General features: G+C 45.8%; 6 protein-coding genes across 6 annotated transcripts; 3 read left to right on the forward strand and 3 right to left on the reverse strand.

Moving 5' to 3' along the window:
* Positions 1-379: 379 nt before the first annotated feature.
* PAAG_04939 (hypothetical protein) lies at positions 380-3,343 on the forward strand (the record flags this gene model as incomplete). Its single annotated transcript, XM_002793364.1, has 2 exons — positions 380-1,451; positions 1,515-3,343. 2 exons carry the CDS (start codon positions 380-382, stop codon positions 3,341-3,343), a joined length of 2,901 nt encoding a protein of 966 aa, XP_002793410.1.
* Positions 3,344-5,985: 2,642 nt separating this feature from the next.
* On the forward strand, positions 5,986-7,050 carry PAAG_04940 (hypothetical protein; the record flags this gene model as incomplete). Its single annotated transcript, XM_015845417.1, has 1 exon — positions 5,986-7,050. The coding sequence occupies one exon, from the start codon at positions 5,986-5,988 to the stop codon at positions 7,048-7,050; it is 1,065 nt and encodes a 354-aa protein (XP_015699643.1).
* Positions 7,051-8,307: 1,257 nt separating this feature from the next.
* PAAG_04941 (hypothetical protein) lies at positions 8,308-10,078 on the reverse strand (the record flags this gene model as incomplete). Its single annotated transcript, XM_002793366.1, has 4 exons — positions 8,308-9,204; positions 9,274-9,390; positions 9,495-9,812; positions 9,968-10,078. 4 exons carry the CDS (start codon positions 10,076-10,078, stop codon positions 8,308-8,310), a joined length of 1,443 nt encoding a protein of 480 aa, XP_002793412.1.
* A 3,970-nt stretch (positions 10,079-14,048) lies between these two features.
* On the forward strand, positions 14,049-15,830 carry PAAG_04942 (hypothetical protein; the record flags this gene model as incomplete). The annotated part of the gene is made up of 1 exon (XM_002793367.1): positions 14,049-15,830. One exon carries the CDS (start codon positions 14,049-14,051, stop codon positions 15,828-15,830), a length of 1,782 nt encoding a protein of 593 aa, XP_002793413.1.
* A 487-nt stretch (positions 15,831-16,317) lies between these two features.
* Positions 16,318-18,050, reverse strand: PAAG_11960 (hypothetical protein; the record flags this gene model as incomplete). Its single annotated transcript, XM_015847517.1, has 2 exons — positions 16,318-17,048; positions 17,966-18,050. 2 exons carry the CDS (start codon positions 18,048-18,050, stop codon positions 16,318-16,320), a joined length of 816 nt encoding a protein of 271 aa, XP_015702907.1.
* Positions 18,051-19,655: 1,605 nt separating this feature from the next.
* Positions 19,656-21,988, reverse strand: PAAG_04945 (hypothetical protein; the record flags this gene model as incomplete). The annotated part of the gene is made up of 6 exons (XM_015845418.1): positions 19,656-19,766; positions 19,835-20,663; positions 20,721-21,285; positions 21,355-21,617; positions 21,706-21,755; positions 21,872-21,988. 6 exons carry the CDS (start codon positions 21,986-21,988, stop codon positions 19,656-19,658), a joined length of 1,935 nt encoding a protein of 644 aa, XP_015699644.1.
* Positions 21,989-22,266: the final 278 nt, after the last annotated feature.

The raw sequence follows: 22,266 nt of genomic DNA on the forward strand, positions 1-22,266 counted from the left end.
CCTTCCCTTTCCTTCCTAGTTTCCTGTCAGGAGAGGGAGAGCGCTCCTTCCCAAGTATTTGTGGCCATGCAGCTGCTACATACGGCCTTGCTGGAAGGGAAATGGCTACCCGCCCAGCACCGGCTGATCTTTCTTTCTCTTCGCCCGAGGCTGCCAGAAACGCGCTCCAGTTAATGGGTCCTTGAGAGAGACAACTCATTTATTTTCCTCATCCGAGTCTGTTGTTTTGCTCAACAGCATACCTGTCCCTCCTCATTCTCATTTCCATTTCCCTTTCCCTTTCTTGATCGCAGTACAGATTTTTATCTCCAGCATTCGCATTCGCACATTAGCATAAACACAGCAAGGTCTCCATGTTAATTGATTTGAATTACTGAGTATGGTTTTAAGAGCATCCAGTAGTGCTGCTAGCCGACTGAAGAGAGCCAAATCCACCTCCTCGGTTAAATCGTACAACAACAGCATCCCTCCTGTTCCAGATCTTATAGACCCTCAGACCGCGCATTACCATGCAATGGCTGCTGCTTCAGTTGCCATGAAACGCTCCAACCAACGGAGTTCTATGAATTTCAGAGATTCCTGCGACATATCTCGCAGCATTGATAGCGAGACAGATGGAGGGTTCTCTCGCGCTTCCAGACCACGGAGCATCCGTTTCAGCACAAGTGATAACTCTAGCAAACATAACCGACAACCCTTCCAGTCTCCAAACTCCGTGATCTCTCCAAAATATAGCGACACAGCCGCCAGAAGCGATCCTTCTTTTCATGCTGTCGTCGAAGAACTCACTCCGCGAATGAGTGAGATGTCTGGGAGTGAAGACAGTGTTCCATCGGTTCCATCGGTTCCATCGTCATATCGCAGGCTCCGCAAAGCCAAATCCATGTTTTCGACCCGCAAACATGCCTTTATACCATCGGACTCGTCTTACTCGCCCCATAGGGCCTATCACTATTCTGATAGCCCCGAAATGGGTCATCTTTCACGAGCCACTCTGCGACGATCCAGATCATTCTTTGGAACAGAAACTGCCCAACAGCCACACTCAGAACACATGAAAAGGTTGCAGAGTCATAATGCGGCGGTTCAGCTGGCTCGTGAACAATATTTAGAGTTGAAACAACCAAAACAAAGTAATGGAGCAGAATCTATTCTTAGCAAAAGAGGTCGATACCAATCGAAACCTTTCAAAAAATCTCTTCGATCTTCGACTGACTGGAATGCCGAAAATTGCATTACATCTGACAGTCGGTCTATCAAACTTGGCATCCTTTATCCAAGTGAAAGAAATCAGAGTTCAAAATCTAGGATTTTTTCGGTCTCTATCAAAAATAGCCTGAAGCGTATATTTGGACGAAACTCGGTGGCGCAGGTAGATATGAATGCGCCCTCTGAACGGCAACGTATTCACAGATTAGGATTCAGTGATTTCATCAGTTCTGACTCAACTGGTATTGCATATCTTTTGTGATCCCTAATCCTTTCCACTTTTTAATGGTCTAATTTATATATAGGGACAACGAACTTCGGCAACCGCCCAGCTAGTGTGAGAACAATGAGAAGCTCAGACAGCTATGCATCAAGCTCGCGGGTCACCAGTTGGACAGATTCAACCACCGTCAGTACGATGCCGGCTAGAGACGCTGTATCTGACCAACATAGGCTTGCCATTATTCAAGAAAATGGTGCTCCACCAGAACCCATCCCATCTCCAACGTCTTTCCATTACAACGACGGATACTCTGTTTTCAGGAAGCCTTTGTGCACAGAGGGCAACAGTGATAACTCTTATGGGGTAGTTGACAGCCAGCGAGTATACTCTGCCCTAGTGAGACATATTGATGAGTCCCAACACCACAACGAAGGTGATGTTACTCCTAGAGCCGGAACAATCCGACGATCCATGTACAGCCCATCATCGTCAGTCCATTTGCACCAAATGAGCAGTACCATTCGTCACATACCAAGCGAGGTATCAATGAAAACCATCAGAGCTCTATCCGTAAGGCGAAGCGAATCACCAAGCTTACGAAGCCAGATGTCTGTCAGCTCAAGCTACCGCAGAGATGCACTTGGTTTCACTCCCCAAGAAGTTGCTCAGCATAACGAAAACTTGAGTCACCATCGTTCAAGAGAATCTTTGCGCGAGTCGAGACCTTACTTTTTCCAATCTGACTCTAGAGCAAGATCCGCGTTCCCGAACCCCCTGGTTCCGCCGCTATTTTCCTCATATAAACGAGCGATGGGTTCGGAAGGTGATACTGGAAGTGTGATCATATCACGACCCGATGCCATGGAGCGAACCCCAATCTCGCCAAGTGTCTATTCAAGAACAAGTGGAGAGACTCCGAGAAACAGTGGAAGCCGGAGGGATTTGAGCTTTTCGGAATCAAGCGATGAGCGCGGCACCGTTACTATCCTCGCCAGTGAGAGGCTGCCATATAAGCCTAAGGAATACGGTGGTTATGCAAGTTGCGATAGACCGACCAGGGGTAGTGCTGATTGGAAATCGTGGATTAGTTCGCAAATGGATCTTCTTGATGCCACTCCCAATAGCCTTACAATATCTCAATACTGCAAGATCCCTAACACACATTACCGGGAAAGCACTCAAATCAACGACGAAATGTACGACAACAAGGCCGAAGAATTGCCACCTAAATTACACGACAGTGAATCCCCCGAGGAGGAATCTCCTCAGAGATCATCATCATCGTCCTGTGCTGACCGGAGGCTCCCGCTAGTGGAATTAAAATCGTTTACGCGGAATAACTTCTCACGGCCACTACGGCTGTCTCCGGATATATCTATCTCCATTTCTTACGCGACAGCTCAAAGACCATCAGTGGTGGCTAGATCAGAGTCTCCTCGGAGTATCCATATCAAACGCGGCGACGGCGATTCCGGGCCAATTACCCCATCCAGTTCTCTTCCCCGGAGAAGCGTATCCCGAAGTCCAAGCAATTCTCCATTGGTATACGCGAAGCCCAGGTATTCCGGCCCCGCTCTAACGCCAGTGACGCCTACAAAAGCTTCAAAGACGGAACGCAGTACTATGCCTGTTCAAAATACCACTGAAGAAGGTAGTCTGACCGGCAAAGCAAACGAGGCTAGAAAACTAACGTATGCCACCAATTTTAGCTCTGTTCGGAACAAGAGAGATGATGGTCGAGTGAACAACGAGAATTCAAGGGGTGTTAGAAGACCCACGAAGAACGACTTGTCAGCTCTTGGAGACATCCATTCGACGATTAGCAGCAAGCGTATGGTGGATATATTTTTAAGTCAGAGAAGACGGCAAATGGGCGTAGCAGAAAACACCACCGAGAACGCTTTTCTCTAGTCCCGTTCCAACTTTGCCACATCAAGCCAGTAAATGGCATCTCTCACAGAGGCACAAGGCTCGCATCACTTTCCACTCAGCTCAACGAAAATATGGTAAAGCGTCCATGGAGCAGCATTTTTCTGTTGTTGGCTTTTGAAGAGGTCGCATAATTAGCATTCATATCTGTCTATGATATCCGTCCGTTTCCCACTCTCCGCTGTTTGGTTATCCCTGGCTCGGAGACATTCAGAAACACAGGTACTCTTTTACGTTATCCATTCTGTCTCTCTTTAATGTCCGCCATGTCGCACTCCTTTTCCCCAGTTTCTGTATAACCCGAATAGCACTCTGTACATTACATGCATACATACCTATATGTAAAAGCTGTTCTCATCGTTTAAGCAACCGTTCAGGTATCGCAAGCAATTTTGGGTGGTGCCAGAACTACTCTATAGTCTCAGGGCATACCGCACACCTTTAGAGATCCCACTAAAGATGATGATGATGATGATGATGATGATGATGATGATAATGTGAACGTACTCCACTACTGAGCGGCGGACACCACCATGCCGCGGATTCCCACTGACAATCATCAAATATCCAACTCAACTATCTTCAACACGTCATCTCTTCACATTTTGTATTCAAAATGTGTTTATCTCAAGAACCTCACATACAGTTGATCATTACTGCATATAAATCAAAAAATCATAAAATAATGATTGAAGATAATACATGAAGCAAGAACATGAGATCATGACGATGATATCTGAAACTTTGGATGAGACTGACTTTGTAATGAGATCCTGTACAGTCTTTCAAAGTAGCTGAGTGCAGTGAGAAATCACATATAGTTATTCCCAAAAAAAAAAAAAAAAAAAAAAAAATCATGAATGAGTTATAATTATTTGAATATATAGAATCAAAGGAATGTTCCATCTCATCAGTGATGACTCTAGAACAAAAGAAATATCATGTTGTATCTCGATGACAAGAATGATTAGCTTCTCAGAATCGAAGAACAGCTCCAAGTGCTACTGACCAGATCACTGATGCAATAGGAGACTGGCTAATCTAGACCGGGATGCTATTCTATCTATACAGCTGCCCTGATATAATATTTTCAATATTTAGGTGTGTTGGTTTGTTGAATGCATTGAATGTTTGATGGATTCCAGAGAGAGAATCCGCGCGCTTCGGTGTTACATCGATGATGATGTAACATCGCTAACTAACTAACTAACTAGTCAACTAGTTAGTTAGCCAAATCCGCTGTCACGTCATTTCTCCCGTGCGTTAACTAATTCCAGCCGAAACGTCAGGTTTTCGACCGAGCAGCTGAGTCATCAGCCTTTCCGCCGCCGTGGGTTGAAGTTACCTACCTCCGCATCGATAAGGTGACCATCAGTGAGCTGGGCCCGACGTTGGTGGGAAAAGTCTGCGGACTTTCCCCCCCCATTTCCCCTCCCATTTCCCCCCCAATTCCCCCCCCTCCTCGCGCCCCCGGGGGCCCCGGGCGCCCCGGGCGCCCCCCCAAACTTCCCTCCTGCCCTTGCAAGAGCTGGGGAGAGCTAACCCTTTTTTCCTGTTTCGTGGGCTTTGGGTTAGACCTTCCCCCCAAACAACTCCGAATGATAACTTGTGAAGATAAGGAAGGAGTGGCTGAGCATGGCTCCTGCTGAAGTGAGTTCGTTAGTCAACTGCGTACTGATTAACTAACTCGCGCTGCGGCGGAAGGAACGCGGCGGCGCTTACAGCTGGGCACCATGAGCAGAGAGCCGCCATGACCGCGTTTGTGTATCCCTATACACGTCTACACACACACACACACACACACACACACACACACACATTATACATACATACATACATATATATATATATACAACATCTAACATATATACACATATGCACATATTGTGCCTTCGCTATTTCTCTCGCGGGCCACGGCGCCGTCGCTCTGGACTGCTTACTTCGTTGCGCGGAGCATTTCCCGTCAGTGGTTCTGGCATGGTTTAGGTTTTCCTCTGTCGGCAAGGGTGAAGGCAATTTGGTTCCCCGATACTGGTCTTTCCGGACCCTCTGCCATTTACACTTCTTGCGACAAATGATATAGTTCGAAATGAGGAGGTTTAAATTGACCTCATTCAATTCTCCCTGGCGGTTTTTAGTCTTTGCGTCATTTCTCTTCCTATTGCTCTTTGGTTCCCGTTCCGTTCGTTTTATAGCCTCGAACCCCCTCGAACCTCCTGCATAGAATTCTCCCACCAACTAACTATAAGCAACCCGCACCGCAACCGCAACGTCGAAGAATTTTACCTTAACACAGCCCAGCCTGCTTGAGCTCCCCTCAAACGAATACCTCGGCATAGGTGTCGTTCAGTCTCGGATCAAGTTACCTCTCAGGGTGCTCTCTATTTCCACACACCAGAGTCTCGGCGGCCCCTTATCAGCTCGCCAGCCAAGCGGAACAGAATCTACCTGCTCTCGGAAGAAACGCAGCAAGACAAAGTGTTCTACCCAAAGAGAAAAAATTAAATGAATAAAAATAATAAATAAAAAGAAAAAAATAAAAATAAAAATAAAAATAAAAATAAAAATAAAAAAAATAAATAAATAAAAAATAGCCGCCCCTGGATACGTCCAACTTGAACGCCATGGGTATGTCTCCCTACGCAGCCTATCTGTTTTCCAGACGGATGCTAACCGCCCCAAAAGCAGAAGACGCGACCACCTGGCTCATGCTGCTGCTGCCCGTCTTCTTCTGTGTGATTGCGGTCACGCTGACCAGCTCGTTGTCGTTTACCGCACAGAGGCCTGCAATGGCGCGCATCGAGTTCCTCATTAATGCCAGCTATGTCGTCATGAACTGCACCATGATCGTGTTCCTTGCCTGCCAGTGGGTTTCTTACGAGGTTGCCATCAGCAGGCTGGATAAGCGCTATCCCAACATCATACGGGTGCAGAGCCTCCTGTCGCATATATTATCCGCCTTTTTCCTGGCGCTGTTGACCTTCTACGGCGCTTGGCGTCTCACGAGACATAGATCCTCAGAGAGCGCAAACCCCAACTCCAGCACCGCGATGCAACAGCTCTACTGCACATTCATCCTGAGCGCTGCCTGGATAATCACGTATCCCTCCGCGCAAGCCAGACAGAATCATGCCAAGTGGGACGACTTCTCCGACGCAGGGAAATATCCGGAACTCCAAGCCAGTCTTCGGCGACTCGCAAATCTCCACATCGGCCTCTTGATTTTTGGATGGGTGGTGGCCTACTTGGGACTGACCACCTTCTGCCGTGCTCTATCCACATTCCAATCTCAGGTGTGGGATTATTTCCACCCCCCGTCTAATTTTCGACACGCAATAGCCACCCGAGGATATTCACCGCACCCATGGGCCCGGCACGAACGTCGTGATGTCGAAGCACAGTCTCTCGGCAACAGCTCCGTCTTTGAAATGAAACACCTCAGTAACGTCTCCGTCGTCGGCGGCGGTCCCCAGGATAACAAGGCGTCGCATCCTGTCCCGAGAGCTCACGCTGCATCTCCGGATTCCCTCTCACAGCCAGGCCCACCTGCACCGGCGTTCATCGGCTCACAATCACCATCCCTGAGTTCGTGGTCGACGGAATCGCCAAACCTAACGCCCCCGCTACCAACTCCAAGTCCCAGCCAACGCTGCTTTTTCTCATCGTGGTGGAGTCGTGCGTCCACTTGAACAGCTGCAAGTTGTGCATGTCGCAAGCAATATATATTTATGGTGTACGGTATGTATAAACTTCGTATAGCCTCGTCTCTTAATCCGAGCACATGCTCACGAATATATATATATATAAATACGTTTTTTTTACTGAGTTTTTTAAAGATACGCATGGTTTTTGACATCATGGAAGGTTTTTTGATGGATATTTAATGGGAGATATGAAGGAGTTGGGGATTTAATTTTTTTTTTGTTCCTTGTCGATTCTTTTGTTTGCTTGGAGGGAGGGAGGGTAGGGTGGGTTATATCATGAGTTCCATATAGAGCATGGACAGCTTTCGCTTTCACTTTCACTTGCACAGATTGGGATATCCAGTCCGCTCATTTCGTGTTCCATGACAGATTAATATCTTCCCTGTATCATTCTCATGTTGTATGCAACAGTTGTACTAGCTGCTTGTCTACATTTTTATCCGCACTACTGCAAAGACGAATTTATAACCCCACGGAAATACACGTGTATGTAGTATGTATGTATATCGGTAAAAGGAAGAATTGAATATCCATTCAACAAGCTCATAGCCCAGCATTTCTGACTTATGGACCTTATCCCGGGGGGGTAAAAATGGAACGGGGAGAAAATGTCAAACTAAACCCAATTTCAGTTTTCGTCTCTTGCCACATTGCTCTTAAGTTTCGCTTATTTATTCTATTCTATTGAGCAGCTCGCAAATCCACGTTACATCATGGTGGAGGGTAGGCGGTTGTTTCTTCCAAATCTAACTAATGAGAGTAACGAACTGTGTGGCCCGGGTTTAAAATTGAACGAACGCATCGATCAAAATGAGGGGAATGAGGTTTTATATAAGAGGTCTCAGCGAAATGATTTCGTCGGTACGGAACATAAAAAATAGCTACCCAAAAAAAAAAAAAAAAAAAAAAAAAAAAAAAAAAGGGAAAAAAAAGGAGGAAAAGAAAAAGAAAAGAGCAGGTCGGAAACGAAAAAAAGTCAAATATAATCTCTATGACAAGAAATAGAGAACAGAGACGGTACATATGCTTGGTTTTGGGGATTCTTCATTTACAAAAAAGAAGGGAGACTGGACAGAAAAGATCTCGAAGATACATCCCAAAGAAGACGTAGAAAGGGTTATATTTTTTTGTTTTGGGGGGGGGGGGGGAGGCTATTTTAATATCACTTTTTACTTTGTAGGGGAACAATGTTTTTTTATTATTTTTTTATTTTTTTCTTTTCAGCATCGACAATCATCTCACTCAATGACAATAATTAGCTGGGAAGCTCCCCTTCATACCCTTAAGCTCACCCTCCCACCAGTCATCTGTGCTGTCAGTCTTCTTAAGTACCCGAATGCGATCGCCTTCTCGAAACGCAAGGTCCCCAGCTCCCTGGCCGGGAAAGTCGTAGAGGGCCGTTACGAACACGGCATGGCTGGAAGCTGCACGCGGAGGTGGAGGTGGGGGTTTCTTCTTAGCTGCCGCTGCGGCCATTTGCGTCATGCCCAGAGAACCTCCACCAGCTCCAGAGGGCTGCCTCTCGCGACTAAAGTAGTCCATCCGTGGGCCGCCGGGGGTATAGCCGGATGGAGTAACGCCGGCGGACGTGTTGGTGTTGGTAGAATAATCTGAGATTTCGGACGGGGGACCGCTGCTGATTGGAGGGGAGTACTTGGGTTTGGTGAAAGAGATTGCATTGATGGATGGTGGGGAGTGGTCGTTTGAGCGTGGTTTTGATTCGAAGACGGGCGAGGGTGGGCGGATGTTGCTGATGGGGGAAGCGGAGGATTTGCAAATGACGGACTGGCTGCTGGGACGGCGGGATCCCAGGCCATTTGCGTATGTACCGTTTCTATGCTCCTCGGAGGTTCTGGGTTGTCGTGAGCCCTTGCGGTAGGCGACGCAGCCAATGGATTCCACTTCGCGCTGGGCTGGCAGAATATCTCGTTCCCAGGTTTGGATTATCAGGTCCATTGGGGGTGGTGGGGAAGGGAAATTTTCTTGTTCACAATAGTTGTGAAGGGTCGTGTAGTAGAGTGCAAGGAGATTGTTTTGAATATCAATCTGTGCAGCCAACAGGTGCGGGAGTATGGAGAATGTGGCAGTGATTAGTGGTGGAAGATGCGTGCGTAGATGCTCATCTGCTGCATTGTATTCCTGTTATGATTTTTTAGTACTGTTGGTCCAACAACACCCAGATTCTTCGATGTGGAGTATGGTACAGACATCTTTTGCTCTACTTAAGTCTATCTCAGCCTTTGCTAAAGCAGAATTATCTCTATCTGACCGCTTCATCTTTTTCCGAGATGTGTCCACTCGGCTTTGGTAACGCTCAAAATCCAGCTGGAATGGAACATCCATTAGTATCAAGCATCAACAAAGGAGACATCCCCAGCATAGTTTATTCCATATATTCGCAGGGTGGATAAGGTATGCATCCCACGAACCTTCTTGTCATCACGCTTCTTAATGATTTTCTTCATTGGTTGCAGATAGTCCTTTGCGTTCATTGCCGGTTTGATCATTCTCTCATCCACGCTGTTTATTTCGGTCAGCAGCTCTGTCTTCAACTCCTCGTATGCCTCGTTAAGCCGAGAGGTCCTTGCAAGGGTAACCTCTGGTGTCTCTATGGGAGAGTGGGAGGTTGAGGGCTCTGAGGACCCGACTATTGGGTTGTATAGGGAGTCGAATTCCTGAACGAGGCGGGATTGATAGGTGAGAATAGACGTCCACGCATCGCGCCATGCTTTGCTCGAGTCAATAACCTATAGACACAGGACAATGTCAGAACCGTTGTTTTAATAATTTTGTATTTCTATCGTTTACTCCCATCCCTTCAACCCAACTTGGCTCTTGGGAGATATATGGAAAGAGAGAGAGAGAGGGGGGGGGGAAGGGAATGAAAAGGGTTTCGGCATACCCTTGCCAGGAGTTTATCAGCATCATCGAAATCCTTGAGCAGAACGGAAACATGGCTGTCATCCGCGGACCGCTTCATAAATTTCCCAAATTGCCTGTGCACCGAATTCATCGTGCTGGTTCCAAAGGGATGCAGAGAAGGGATCCAATTCGACCTTTGATATGACCACCGGGCCGCGGGAGGTTCTAACGGTGAGCGGGACGGAGAGCGAGACGGTATGAGAGAGCCGATGCAGCAAAAAGGGGGAAAAGAATGGTTGAAGTTGTTTAAAAGAGCATGGACGAGAATGAGATCGCCGTGTCGAGGGAAGAAGACAGACAGGGCAGCAAGGAATTGTGCGGGTGCAACAGGATGCGTCACCAGTGGAGATGCCTGTTAGATGGGGATGGTTTCAGTGTGCAGTGACAGCTCTGGGCTGACTGGGTGAGACAGGAAGAGAGGAATTGCGATAGGCAGACGGAGCAGACAGAGCAGACACAGCAGACACAGCAGACAAGAGGGGGAACAGGGAGTCCGGGACCAGACAAGGCAGAAACAGCTGGAATCAAGAACTAACAAGCAGCTGTGGTTTAGTAAGCGAGCTAGTTAGTTAGTGAGATGATATTTAAAGTGGTTTGCAGTGTCACAAAAAAAAAAAAAGAGTGTGCGTGTGTGAGAGTGAGTGGAGACTGGACCCGAGGAGCGACGGGGCACAGAAACGAGAGACTAGAAAATATCTTGGCGGTGGGTAGCTGGTGATCAGTGGGACAGGACAAGAAATGGGATTGAAACGGAATTGAGATGGAATCGGGATGCAATTGACATGGAGATTGAGATGAGACGAGACGATATAAGATATCTGGGGGAAGGGGAGGGGGGAAAGGGGGGGGGATAATGCAGCGAATGTAGCGATGATTTGAGAGATGATAAGTTTCATGCTTCGGAAGCATTTGCAAAACGCAAGGGGGGAGATAAAAATAAAAAGCGTAGGAAATATTATTAATAAACCAAGTTGCCACAACTAACCAATTAACCAGCTAAATAACTGGTTTGCGAGTTATAACTAATTCACCTACGGGCTCTCACTTGTCTTCAGTCTCATCTTCTTTATTATCTTACGAATATTTAACGTGATTCAACCACCGAGCCGGGCGTCATTCTATCCCGAGTCCCAACATCTACTTACCACAATTATTCAATATGCCAGCCGCCTCCAGCAAAGAAGTTCCCAACCACTTTTATTAAATTAAAGCCTCATATATGAAATCAAGCAAATGAAGACTCAACTTGAGCTGCTGCTAAAACATATGGACATTTTTCTCACAGTGCAATAGCAGACAGACTTCAAGTTAAGTCTCACGCGTGAATGTTCAAACTATTAAAAACCGACCTCTACAGAAGAAGAACCTCTAGTTCAATGAATCATGAATCATATTCATGAATGAGAGAGACCAGCCTTTCTGGATCATGACTGTATGAGAGATGGTCGATTTACTGCCTGCAGAGTGTACCTTTACAACTAAGTCAGCAGATTTATTTTATAGTCCTTTGGATCAAGGACAATATTCTCATGCAAAATATGACTATCAGTGAGTTTTATGCAGGGATGCAAATAAAGATATTATACAAAGTGATTTAAATTGATTTATTACTAAAAAAAAGTATGAGATTGGGTCGGACAATATATACAACTTTGGTGAGACCCGACTTTTAATAAAAGTCATCGCAGCAGCTTTTTAAGATTAGTGATCAGAGCTGGGAAACAGAGCAAGTCAGCTTTTGTACAGTCGAAGCATGGAGAGTGAAGCAACTATGATTGAGATAGACAATGCTACACAGACCAAGCTCTATCTCTTTTAACTATGATTATACTGGAGAGAGAGTAAGCTTTACCTGTTTAAAAGCCAATAATATAAGCAGCGAGCTGTCAGCAGACTTAGTAAATAATAGCTGTTAACTAGTTAATGATAGAAGCTGAACTTCCCCAGATAAGCTTAACTTAACATATCTGCAGAAGATATTTTCATAGACATATTTTTAAGACTTATAATCAGCAGATACAGACCATTTGACTATAAATAAATATAGCAATTATACTGTTAACTTTAAAGTTTTATATGCATTTTTACCTTTCTTCTTTACTGTAGTGATTAAATATGCGTTATTTTTTTATTATTAAAAACACTATAGAGTAAAAAGATAAAAAAGTGTGTGTGCACATCAGCTGGATTAATAAGAAGTTTCTAACCGACTTAGTTATATAATAATTAGATAAAAAGTCAATAAACAATACTATTATAAGAAATAAATTTAAAATGAAAAGATTTGATGCTATATAATTTAACTTAAATGAGATTTTTACTTCAATACTTAATTTTATGCTTTTGCTCTTTTAAAGTTTGCTTATAAATTTTATAAACCTTATTTCTTTGAAACTTTGAAAACCTCTTGTATGATGGATGATGACCCCTAATTGAAACAGTTTAGCCAGTCGAAGTAAATATTAACTAGTTATATAAACATTCCTTTTTAATCTTATCGATTAAAATTTAATTAGCTAGAAAATATCATAATCATAACTAGTATTATATTAATATAAAAGGAAATATCAGCTAAAAGCTATCAGTATTAGCAAAAGGTAAAAACGAGGAAGAAACGGTACCTATATAATTAGTTAAAGGAACAATCGTAGCTGGCTGCGGGTGATGAGACTGCCGCTTAGGGGGCACATCTGACCGGTACCCTTCAGTATCATGTCAGTTAAAACTAGCAGTTGAGCCTACACTACACATAAATTGCCATCATTTCCTACGCTGAAAATCATGTATCCGTTGCAAGTTGTAGGGTGACTGTCGATGGGGAAGATATCCTCTCTGCTCGGGGGATTCGAAAACTACTCCGAAGTGCTGAAGATCTGATATCCTTTCGAAGTGAGTATGGGCTGATACCTAGCTAGCTAATCCTTCTCCCAATTTCCAATATGTATTTCCTAGTTTGTTTTTCTTTCCCCAGCTTGAGAGGACATAATATCTGAACAATTGCATTGATTTGTTTGAGACCCAATCTTTCAAGTGGGGAGAACCAGAGCTGGCCACCGAGCAGCGGGTACGGGCTCCGTCGGTGCCAGTCGGGGTTTGCAGCCAGCAGTGGGTGGCCCCGGTGTGGACTGGGGGAATGTAAGGCGTAACTAACTAACTAACGGGGCCTTTGGCTTCACAGTCCCGCCCGCCCGAGGAGTCGCCTTATTGAGCCCGAACTTCGACCCGAAAGAAGCAGAACGCAGAACGGCCGCGACGTACGGATAACTATTAGTCACTCTTTAGTAACAATCTCGCTATGAGGCTTTAGTTCTCTTTGTTGTAAAGTGTGTTTTTTCAACACTTAAGTTTTGTCTGCATAATCACCTTATATGTGTAACTACTCAACTTCGTATCTTGTCATAGGTACTGGACGGCTCACAGTAATAATGAGAAAAAGAAGCAAAGTTGTAAGAGAATCTAGGCATCATATTTAACATGGAGAAGGCTTAACTAGAGAAAAATCTCAGGCTTTTATTATTTCATCGGCCAAGGCAGTTGAACTGCTTGTTAATTCAACATATCTGTCAGAGCCTCTATCTTCAGTCTCAGCATCATCCTCACAAGTTTCACCATGGTGTGGTCACTGGCTCTCATGGGCATACTAATGCCCTAGTGTTGTTTTTTAATTTAAATTAATTAGTTGTTGTTGTTGTTGTTGTTGAGTGTTGGAAATGTAGATTGCAATTTATTCAATTGAACATTTTGGTTGAATTACGTTAGTTATATAATATGGTGCTGATTCTGTAGGTACCAAGAAACTAACTAGTTACTGCACGTGTCCAAGTGAGGCGCTGAATCAGCATCATCTTTCTCAAGCGTCTCTCCATCAAAAAGACAATGTTGATCCTCACAGCAGAGAACTATACAGAACTATACCCAGGAACTCAGGTATAACTAGATATATCTCTCTCAATACCAATGGATCAAGTAGGAAGACAATGCTAAGTTAAAGCCATGGTCATGATTCTAGCCAGCCGCATCATAATCTTGGAGATGTCAACTCTGTGTGGCCTGCATCCAAAATGAAATCCTCTGCTGCATTCCACCTCAGTTCTGATACGTCAGCTACCACCCAGAACTCCGCCCCTGTTAGCAGGTTCCGCTGTCTATTCTCCCATGATCTCAGGCGCAAGGCAAAACGATGGCAAGATGGCTTCCTGCGCTTCCATTCCTTCAACAAACGCGTTATGGTCTATGATACCCAGGGTATCTTCGTTGGAGATCTCCATTGGTGCGAGGGCGAGGAATTAAATGATGGTGATGAGCTGGAGCTGGAACGCGGGGTCCTCGTGCAAGTCTGCGAGTGTGTTGAAAAGACCCAGACGGATTTAACAGAGTTGCTGAGTAAGAAAACACATGTTTCTACTTCCTCTACAGCAAGGGGCGCCGGTTCGAATGGTAATACGTCTCCAAACTCGTCGGGACGGCTAAAGTCGCTGAATGAGGTGTTGGGAATTCAAAGGACGCCAATTGGGAGGGTTGCGCTACCCGCAAAGTCACCCTATGAAGAACGCCATCAGACCATTCGTCTAAATGATGGTGCTGAGGCCACTGCTGAACGGGCTCCAAAGAGGCAGAGACAAGACGCCCGTGAGCGAGGAAATGACGCTGATAGATCATCATGGCAGAACCCGCTTCGTGACTCAAGTTCATACGCTTCTGCTTCAAATTCATTCGCCTGCTTTCAGCCAGCAAGGGATCTAGCTTGTAACAAGTCCACTACCTCCAAATCTAGTTCAAAGAGAACCCCAGGTACAACAAAAAGGGGCGAGAGGGGCGAGAAGACGAAATCACAGACTGTCATCGATCTAACTAACTCGAGCGGATCTTTCAATACTCTACAGATAGCCATTGAGAAGCCTCGTAGGAAATTGATGTACAAGGACCTACTCCCGCCGCAAGCCGTCCAACGCTCAAAGGAGAGACAGGACAGCGAAAAATCAAGAGGGGATAAGCAGTCCCTATTAGTACTTGAAGATAGCGCTGCTGAAACCGTTGAAGCCGAAAATATCCCTTCCCCTGTCCATACCGTCAAGCCAGCTGCTCTCCTGTCAACCGCAGAGGTAGATAACACCTTACACTTTGTACCGTCAAGTTCAACTCTACACGCCCTATTAGAAGCCGACCCCCCACCATCGTCTCAAAGAACTAAATACATAAACCTATTCCTCAATCCAAGTGTCCAAAAGCCGCCAGTGGCTTCTACAACCAATAACCAGAAGGAGTCTACTGCCAGCCATGCACCACCTCCTGCGCCTCAAAGTGCACAATGCACTACCATCTCTCCTGTCACTTCTCCTACTACCGAAACCTTTCCCCCCAGCCCCCCCGATAATAGACCTCTATCCACCCGTCGACTCTTGGTCCGGGACCACTCAGACATCACCCCGTCACTAGCAATAGCAAACAATACATCAGATCCCACACCACCGGTGCCACGACCAAGAATACATCAAACGATACAACGCTCCGACTCCCTCCCCACCATAGCTGAAAGAAGCAAACCAGCAGCAGCAGCACCACCACCACCGCTAGACCCTGCCGCCCCTTCAAAATCCTTCCAAAAGTCCCTCCCAGACACATCGTCTGTGCTAGGGAGAACTACTTTGGCAACGGACCCAGCCCCACGCATGCGACAGAGCCTCCTAGCACCCAAACGGAACCAGCATGTTGCCACATGTGTAGATGTTGATGAGAAGGGTCAGGGCCCGTGGACTGAGGAGGCGCTTGATTTGTTTGACTGGTGGCCCGCTGGACGGCCGAAGCCGGAGGGCAGAAAGGTGGTAGGTGGTGGGAACTTGTAGTCCATGAAAATGATGGAGGGGTAATGGTGGTTTGGGGGGGGGTGCATGGGATGTTTTATTTTTTTATTTATTATTGTATATTTTAACATTGCTTACTACTGACAGCGTTGGGTTGGATGTTCCAGGCTGCCTCTTTATTTTCCTTTTCATAGCCTTGTTCTTCTCCTTTTGTTGTTTATTTATTTTTTATTTTTTTATTTTTGATTTGATTTCATTGTTCATTACATCCAGATATGATCGCATTATTTACCAATGAGGGCTATGAGGGACTTAGTCGATTGGCATTTGATATACAGAGCACGAAAGTATTAATCTAGCATTGAAAAGCGTAGGACAGCAGTTAAAGCCCAAGGAAACTATATGCTCTGTCTAAAACCGATGCAAACAAATCTCTACTCTATTGCTATCCATCAAAGGAAGTGCCAATAGGTATCAACTCTAGATTGTAACATCGAGTTTTGTAATGGACAATATTCCTGTCAATTCTTCACGCCCTCTTCACCAAAGTCCCCACCACATACGGCAAAGTCGACCACTCAAACCACTTTTGTATATCCGCTTTCTCCCACCCACCCTCACCAGCCTGCTCAGCCACCTCCATCAACACTCTGGCCGTATCCCGATTCAAATGGCAATTACCCAGAAAAAATTCCCACCCACACAACATATAAACAGCCTGCATCAACCGGGAGAAGAAGTTTCCCTTCCTCCCCCTCCCACCACAACGCAGAGACCAAGGATTAACAACATGCTCACACACCAACAACTTCCCCCCAGGCTTCAACAAATCATACAACCCTCTCACCGTCTCCCGCTGATCAGGCACGGAGCATAACACGCGCACGCACACAATCGTATCAAATATGCCCCGCCCTTGCACCGAGCCCCTCACCTTCCCGCTAACCACATCCGTCTCCGTCTCTGCCAACAGCCCCTCCCTCCCCAGCGCCGGGAACAGCGCCGCCCTCTCCGCCCCACACGGCAGAATCTGATACTTACCGCCCAATCCACACGATTCGACTTTCGCCATGAGATCGCCGTGCAGTCCGTGACAGGGCTCCGCGCCGTACATACGGATTAGGTTTGAGTTGTTGAAGAAGGGGGTTTGCGAGCCGGTGCCGGGGCCGATGTCGAGGACGACGCCGTCGGCTTGGGCAAGGAGGGATGGGATTAGAACTGATGAACTGACGCGTGGAGGATCTGCGTTATCGCGGACGCCTGTGTGGATAGTAAAATGGTGAGATGTATGAGTGGTGTTTTGAGGGAAGATTTTTTTAGTTTTTCATTGATGATGAGGATATTGGGAAAATTCCCCCCCCCCCCCCCCCCCCCCCCCAAATCACTGTTAAAACCATGCATCATGAAGGTTTGATTGATTTTTGGGTTGCCCAAAAAAAAAAAAAAAACCTAACCTGAAAAATTGATCCAAAACCTCGAGAACGCTTCACTGCGGACCTGCTGCGGGCGAAGTATGGGAGTTAGAATCTCGCCGCGCCTAAAGATAGTCTCAAAGAGAACGGCAGTGAACTCTGCGAAAAGTAATAAAATATATCACCAATAGAGCGCATATGTTCCCCAAAGAGGGGAAGATATGGGCTTGATGGTAAAGTAATTTGGTTAGCCCTGTTGGTTCTTCTTTTAAAAAAAGGGAAATATTGGATGTGTATAGAAATTCCGCGCAAAATGGGATGGTCGCCCGATTGCAAATGGATAGGGAATATGGGCAGAGACGGGCATAATGGATCTGGGATTCAAGGAGGGGGCATGCATATCCGGATTAACCCATCATCATTACATATACATATAACATATACGGGGGATTATGCAAGGGAGGTATTTTTGTAAGCATTCAACTGAAGATCCATAGCAGGGTGACTTCAGAAGAATGGTGTACAAAACACAGCATCCCCTATCGAGAATCGCAGGGGACTTGGAAATTGGAAATTGGAAGAAGAGTAAAAATCAAGACAAGGGTTGGAGGAAACGATACTGCAATTATCCCGGAATCCCATTTTCCTCTGCTGCAACCTAATCATCCTCAGATTGCAGCACACTGGTGCTTTTCCATCCTCAAAGAGTACACAAATGCTAATTGAGAAAACGGACGAGAGAGAACAACACAAAATATCACGTACGATATGCTGCTCCAACAAGCAACATGCCCGGTTCCACCGCGCTCTGCACAAACTCAGAGAACGTGGGAGGGGCGTTGGACGCCATTATCGCTCAGTGAGTGTATCGCTTTTTTATGGCAAGAGGGTAACCAATCGTCAGGTTGATTGCTGGGTAGCTGGTTGAATAACTAGCTACAGGGCTAGAGGCAGCGCTGTGTAACTCGTCGACGTGCTTGCTCCCAATGTTCCCTTTCTCTCGTCGGGTATGAGATAGGATAGATAGGAGAATTACGGCGGGATGGTGTTGGTCCCCGTTCAGCTCCAACAGCTAGCCGTGCCTCGTTCGGCTCTCAGCCAAAAATAGGTCTGAAAATAAATATCCCAATTGAACTAATATTTAGCCGATTGCTGTGTATGAATAGCAGTTAGGCGACGATGTGTTTTCAATATGAAAAGGAGTGAGGCATCCCGTATTTTCGAATCCGTTCCGTATGTACGAAATACAGCATATCGAATAAGGTCGAAACACCAGAATTGAGGGGAATATACCAAGACGCAATTTAAAACATGATTCAACATCCTTCAACAAAAATAGGCCGGGAATCTTTCACGAGCGCTTCGCTTTGCAGGTGCCGAAGCCATGTGACTTGTCCGAGTTTTGCCGGGTTCGCCGAGTCGGAATGCCGAAGATTGTCCGAGGTATGACAGAGTTACATGCGGGCAGAAGAATATGAGCAATGCAGCCACAATACGAGAGAGTTGAGGGTTGCAGAGTTGAGCAGATGTTCTTTAACTCCGCATCTCACCCATTGACTGCGCTTTCTTGAGAAGATGGAACAACTGAACGCTTCCTCATATGGCGTCGAGGTGCGGCTCTGTCTCCAATGCAGCATAGGGTACCAGGATCTATTACCCCTGTTGATGCTGCAAGGAACTGCGCCAACTGACGGCGCAACAAATAGGGGGGTTGGAGGCTGCGTCAGAAACCAAATCTTGTGATAAACGCATAGATATAATCTAAGTAGCTTTCACAATTCTCCTTTTTCCAATAACATTGAGGCATGGCTGGCCTGTTACTGTTGCTTCCTACGAAAGACACAAGGTAGAGAGAGCATATAATGTTAACCATATGAAAAGATGGTCATGTCCGAAGAGGGAACAACGGTGACAGCGCCTCAAAGGATTTATGGCCCTGGATGTGAACACCATTCACCATACCAAAAAGTGTGCATTGTTATTCAACATCTCACATAAATCATGGCTTATTATTCATAAGGAACTTAATCATATAGAAAATTGAAAAAAAAATACATGCCCACCTCCCATTCTCTATAACATTGTTAGAAGGGTGATAAAATAACTAAAAGGGGCAGTGTTAGCCCCTTTTACGTCCATCTATTATATATGTCCATGGGAAAGGAATAATAGATAAAGAGGGCTAAAAGCAGAAATCAATAGAACCTTACCACTTGACGTAATTCTATATGCCAGTAGAACATAAAAAGCGTAAAATGAACCAGCATCAACTAACTGGGAAATATGAGAGGAAAAACACAAAAGGAATCTCTATGATATGCAACCAACCAAACCTCCCGTGTGTATAAATCATACCTGACCCCGTCAAGTTACTTTGCGCTATTACGACGCATGTTAGAACGCCCCCCTTTTTGGTTTTACCTGCCTTGGAAAATGACAAAATGAATCCGCTAACTTAATTCTGAAAATCGAAATTATACCCCATGCTCTTTGCATCCGGGTGTACATCCTTAATCGGATGGAAGAGTATAGACGGAAGCACAACCCGTCCGTACAAAAATTCATACTAGCAAAGGAATGATAAATCAGTTAGCAAAACATTATACAAACCCACGCATATATGTAGTAACTCACAAGAGCACCCCCAGTCGAACCCTTTTCCCAGCCCAAAAAATTCCAATACAACCTCCCCGCCAAATTCGCCCGATAATACCACGACAAATCCAAAAACCTCGCCTCCCTCTTCCACCCAAACGGGCTATTACTCGAACTCCCCGACCGCCCATTAATGCCAGGATTGAACCACCTCTCTACACTTTTGGCAGACAGATTCCTGTCCGAATATATCGGATGCGGCACCGCGACGGCCTTGAAGCCATGCAACAGCGAAACGGAGACGGGGAAAAGTTCAGATGACATGTGTCGGCCCAGGACATTCTCGCTATCCATAGCGAGGAGGAGGCGCCTGGATAAGCGGGAGTGAGTGATCAATGAAGCGCGACGCGGGGTGTCACTACCCAAGTATCCGTAGACTTCGTTGCGGATGACCCATTCAGTTCCTATAGGGTGGAAGATGGGGAGGAATCCTATGTAATCTGCATCTTCGCCTACGCTCCATTCATAGTTGTCCTCCTCCGGTGAGGGAACTGGTGGTGAGGGACCTTCTGGCCTGAGAGATTTGAGGTTAATGGGCATGGGACCCCATATGGTTTCTGTTTCAGATTGTTGGGTGAAATTGCGGAAGGCATGGTTGTAACTGCCGTGCAGGGCAGGGATATAGAAGCGGGCGTTGCGCTCCCAGAGGCCGCGGCGGGGTTGGTTGCGGCTGAATTGCGAAAGTTTGGAGGCGAATTCGTAGTGGTGGCCTGTGAAGCGGGAGTCGAGTTCCCAGTTCCAGATGTAGTTAAATTCTGGGCGGGTGAGGGTGAAGTGTTGGACGGAGAGCCATTGGGCGCGGTGTACGCTATAAACTTATGTTAGGAAGTCGAGGAAGGTCAAAGGGAACGGGAAGCGGACGTACTCAGTAAGGCTCATCTGAACAAGGTCTGGGTAGCGTTTTGACACCATAGGGATATTCCATAGGACGGTTATCTCCCAAAACTCCCTGGGTACGTGGTCTTTTATAACCTGTTTATACACGTCGTCCTTATCAAGTTCAATCTTCCCATCCTTGACATGCAGGAGGAGAAAAACAGTATACTCCCCTCCGGATTGCAGTGACAATTCTGTGATCATCGAGCGGATGACATGCATATCATTATCGGAGTATGTCTTTCCCACGTACGTGCGAATAAGAAGGGCAGTACGTGTCTCCGGCTTCATTTGGCGTCTGGAAGAATTTCGCGGCAAGTCACCCAACAGAAACTCGTCACTATAGAATCTGGCGGCGTTTTTTGCGACGCACTGCCGTTGAAGCTTCCCCCAGTTCACTTTACCCCATTTCACCCGAGATGGTTTCTTCCAATTCTTGACGTCCGTTTCATTCTCTCCAAAGCCGTATGCGCCGTATCTTGTGTAGCGGTCAAAGAAGACATTTTCATTAAGGCCTATAGCTCCATGAGAGCCAAACATGGGTTTAGGGAATTCTATTGCAAAGCGTTAGTCCATTTGTACGTATACAGTCAGATATACCATTGATAGAAATATTTATATACTCAGGTCGCCCACATAAGCCCCAACCTGGTCGTCCAGATTTTCTGCTACCAACTTGCCCCTCGGACCCTCGCAGGGGTAATATCTACCGCGATGGGTTTTGTTCCATTCCTGGCTCTGGTAGTCCGGATATGGACTGTATATTTTAGGTATCTTAGCCCCCTTTACGTCAGCGAACCGGGGGTCATCGACGACGTATGAATGGTTTAAATGTTCAGGGGTTGCGGTGAGTTTGGTTAATGTTGAGATGAAATTCTTAAAGACGCTGTATTTTTCCAATAGATTTTGAAGTCAGCACATGAATTTAGAGAAACCTAATAGCTAATATATGCAGTCAATATTGAAAGACTAACCTAGGATGCTGGCCAGCTTCTTCATGATACTGTTCCTGCAGGGATTTTATCTGATGCTAAAATAACAACATAAAATCATGATTGCATTCAATCAGCTTAGGACAATTTTATACGCCAAAGCATGGGCACACAATACGGTGGATAAGGGTTTAAGATGGTACCATACGTTTTGGTGACCCCTGAGGTTATGGCCAATGATTACAGCCACTGAGAGGAAGATACAGAGCAGCAGTAAAACACGGCGGGAAGGCCTGTTCAGCAAGATCCGATTGATAAATCTCATGACTTCTTGAGAGGCATTCTTGAGAGAGACTTCTAGAGGATGATAGACGAGAGTGGGCAAACGAAAACGACTGTATGCAATATGTTGTCTGAGATGATATCTTTCCTCGAGGCTCACAGTGAAAAGATCTCTCCATGGAGCATGAAGAGCAAGAACAGATGACTAAGGGGCAGGGCAACCTCCTAATTAGCCATTATCTATTTAATATTATTATTAATCGTGTTTCTTTTCCGATCAAGAAGAAGAATAAGAAGAAAATGAACAAAAAAAAAATGCAA

The sequence above is a fragment of the Paracoccidioides lutzii genome, assembly GCF_000150705.2.
Source record: "Paracoccidioides lutzii Pb01 unplaced genomic scaffold supercont2.12, whole genome shotgun sequence".
Lineage (NCBI taxonomy): Eukaryota > Fungi > Ascomycota > Eurotiomycetes > Onygenales > Ajellomycetaceae > Paracoccidioides > Paracoccidioides lutzii.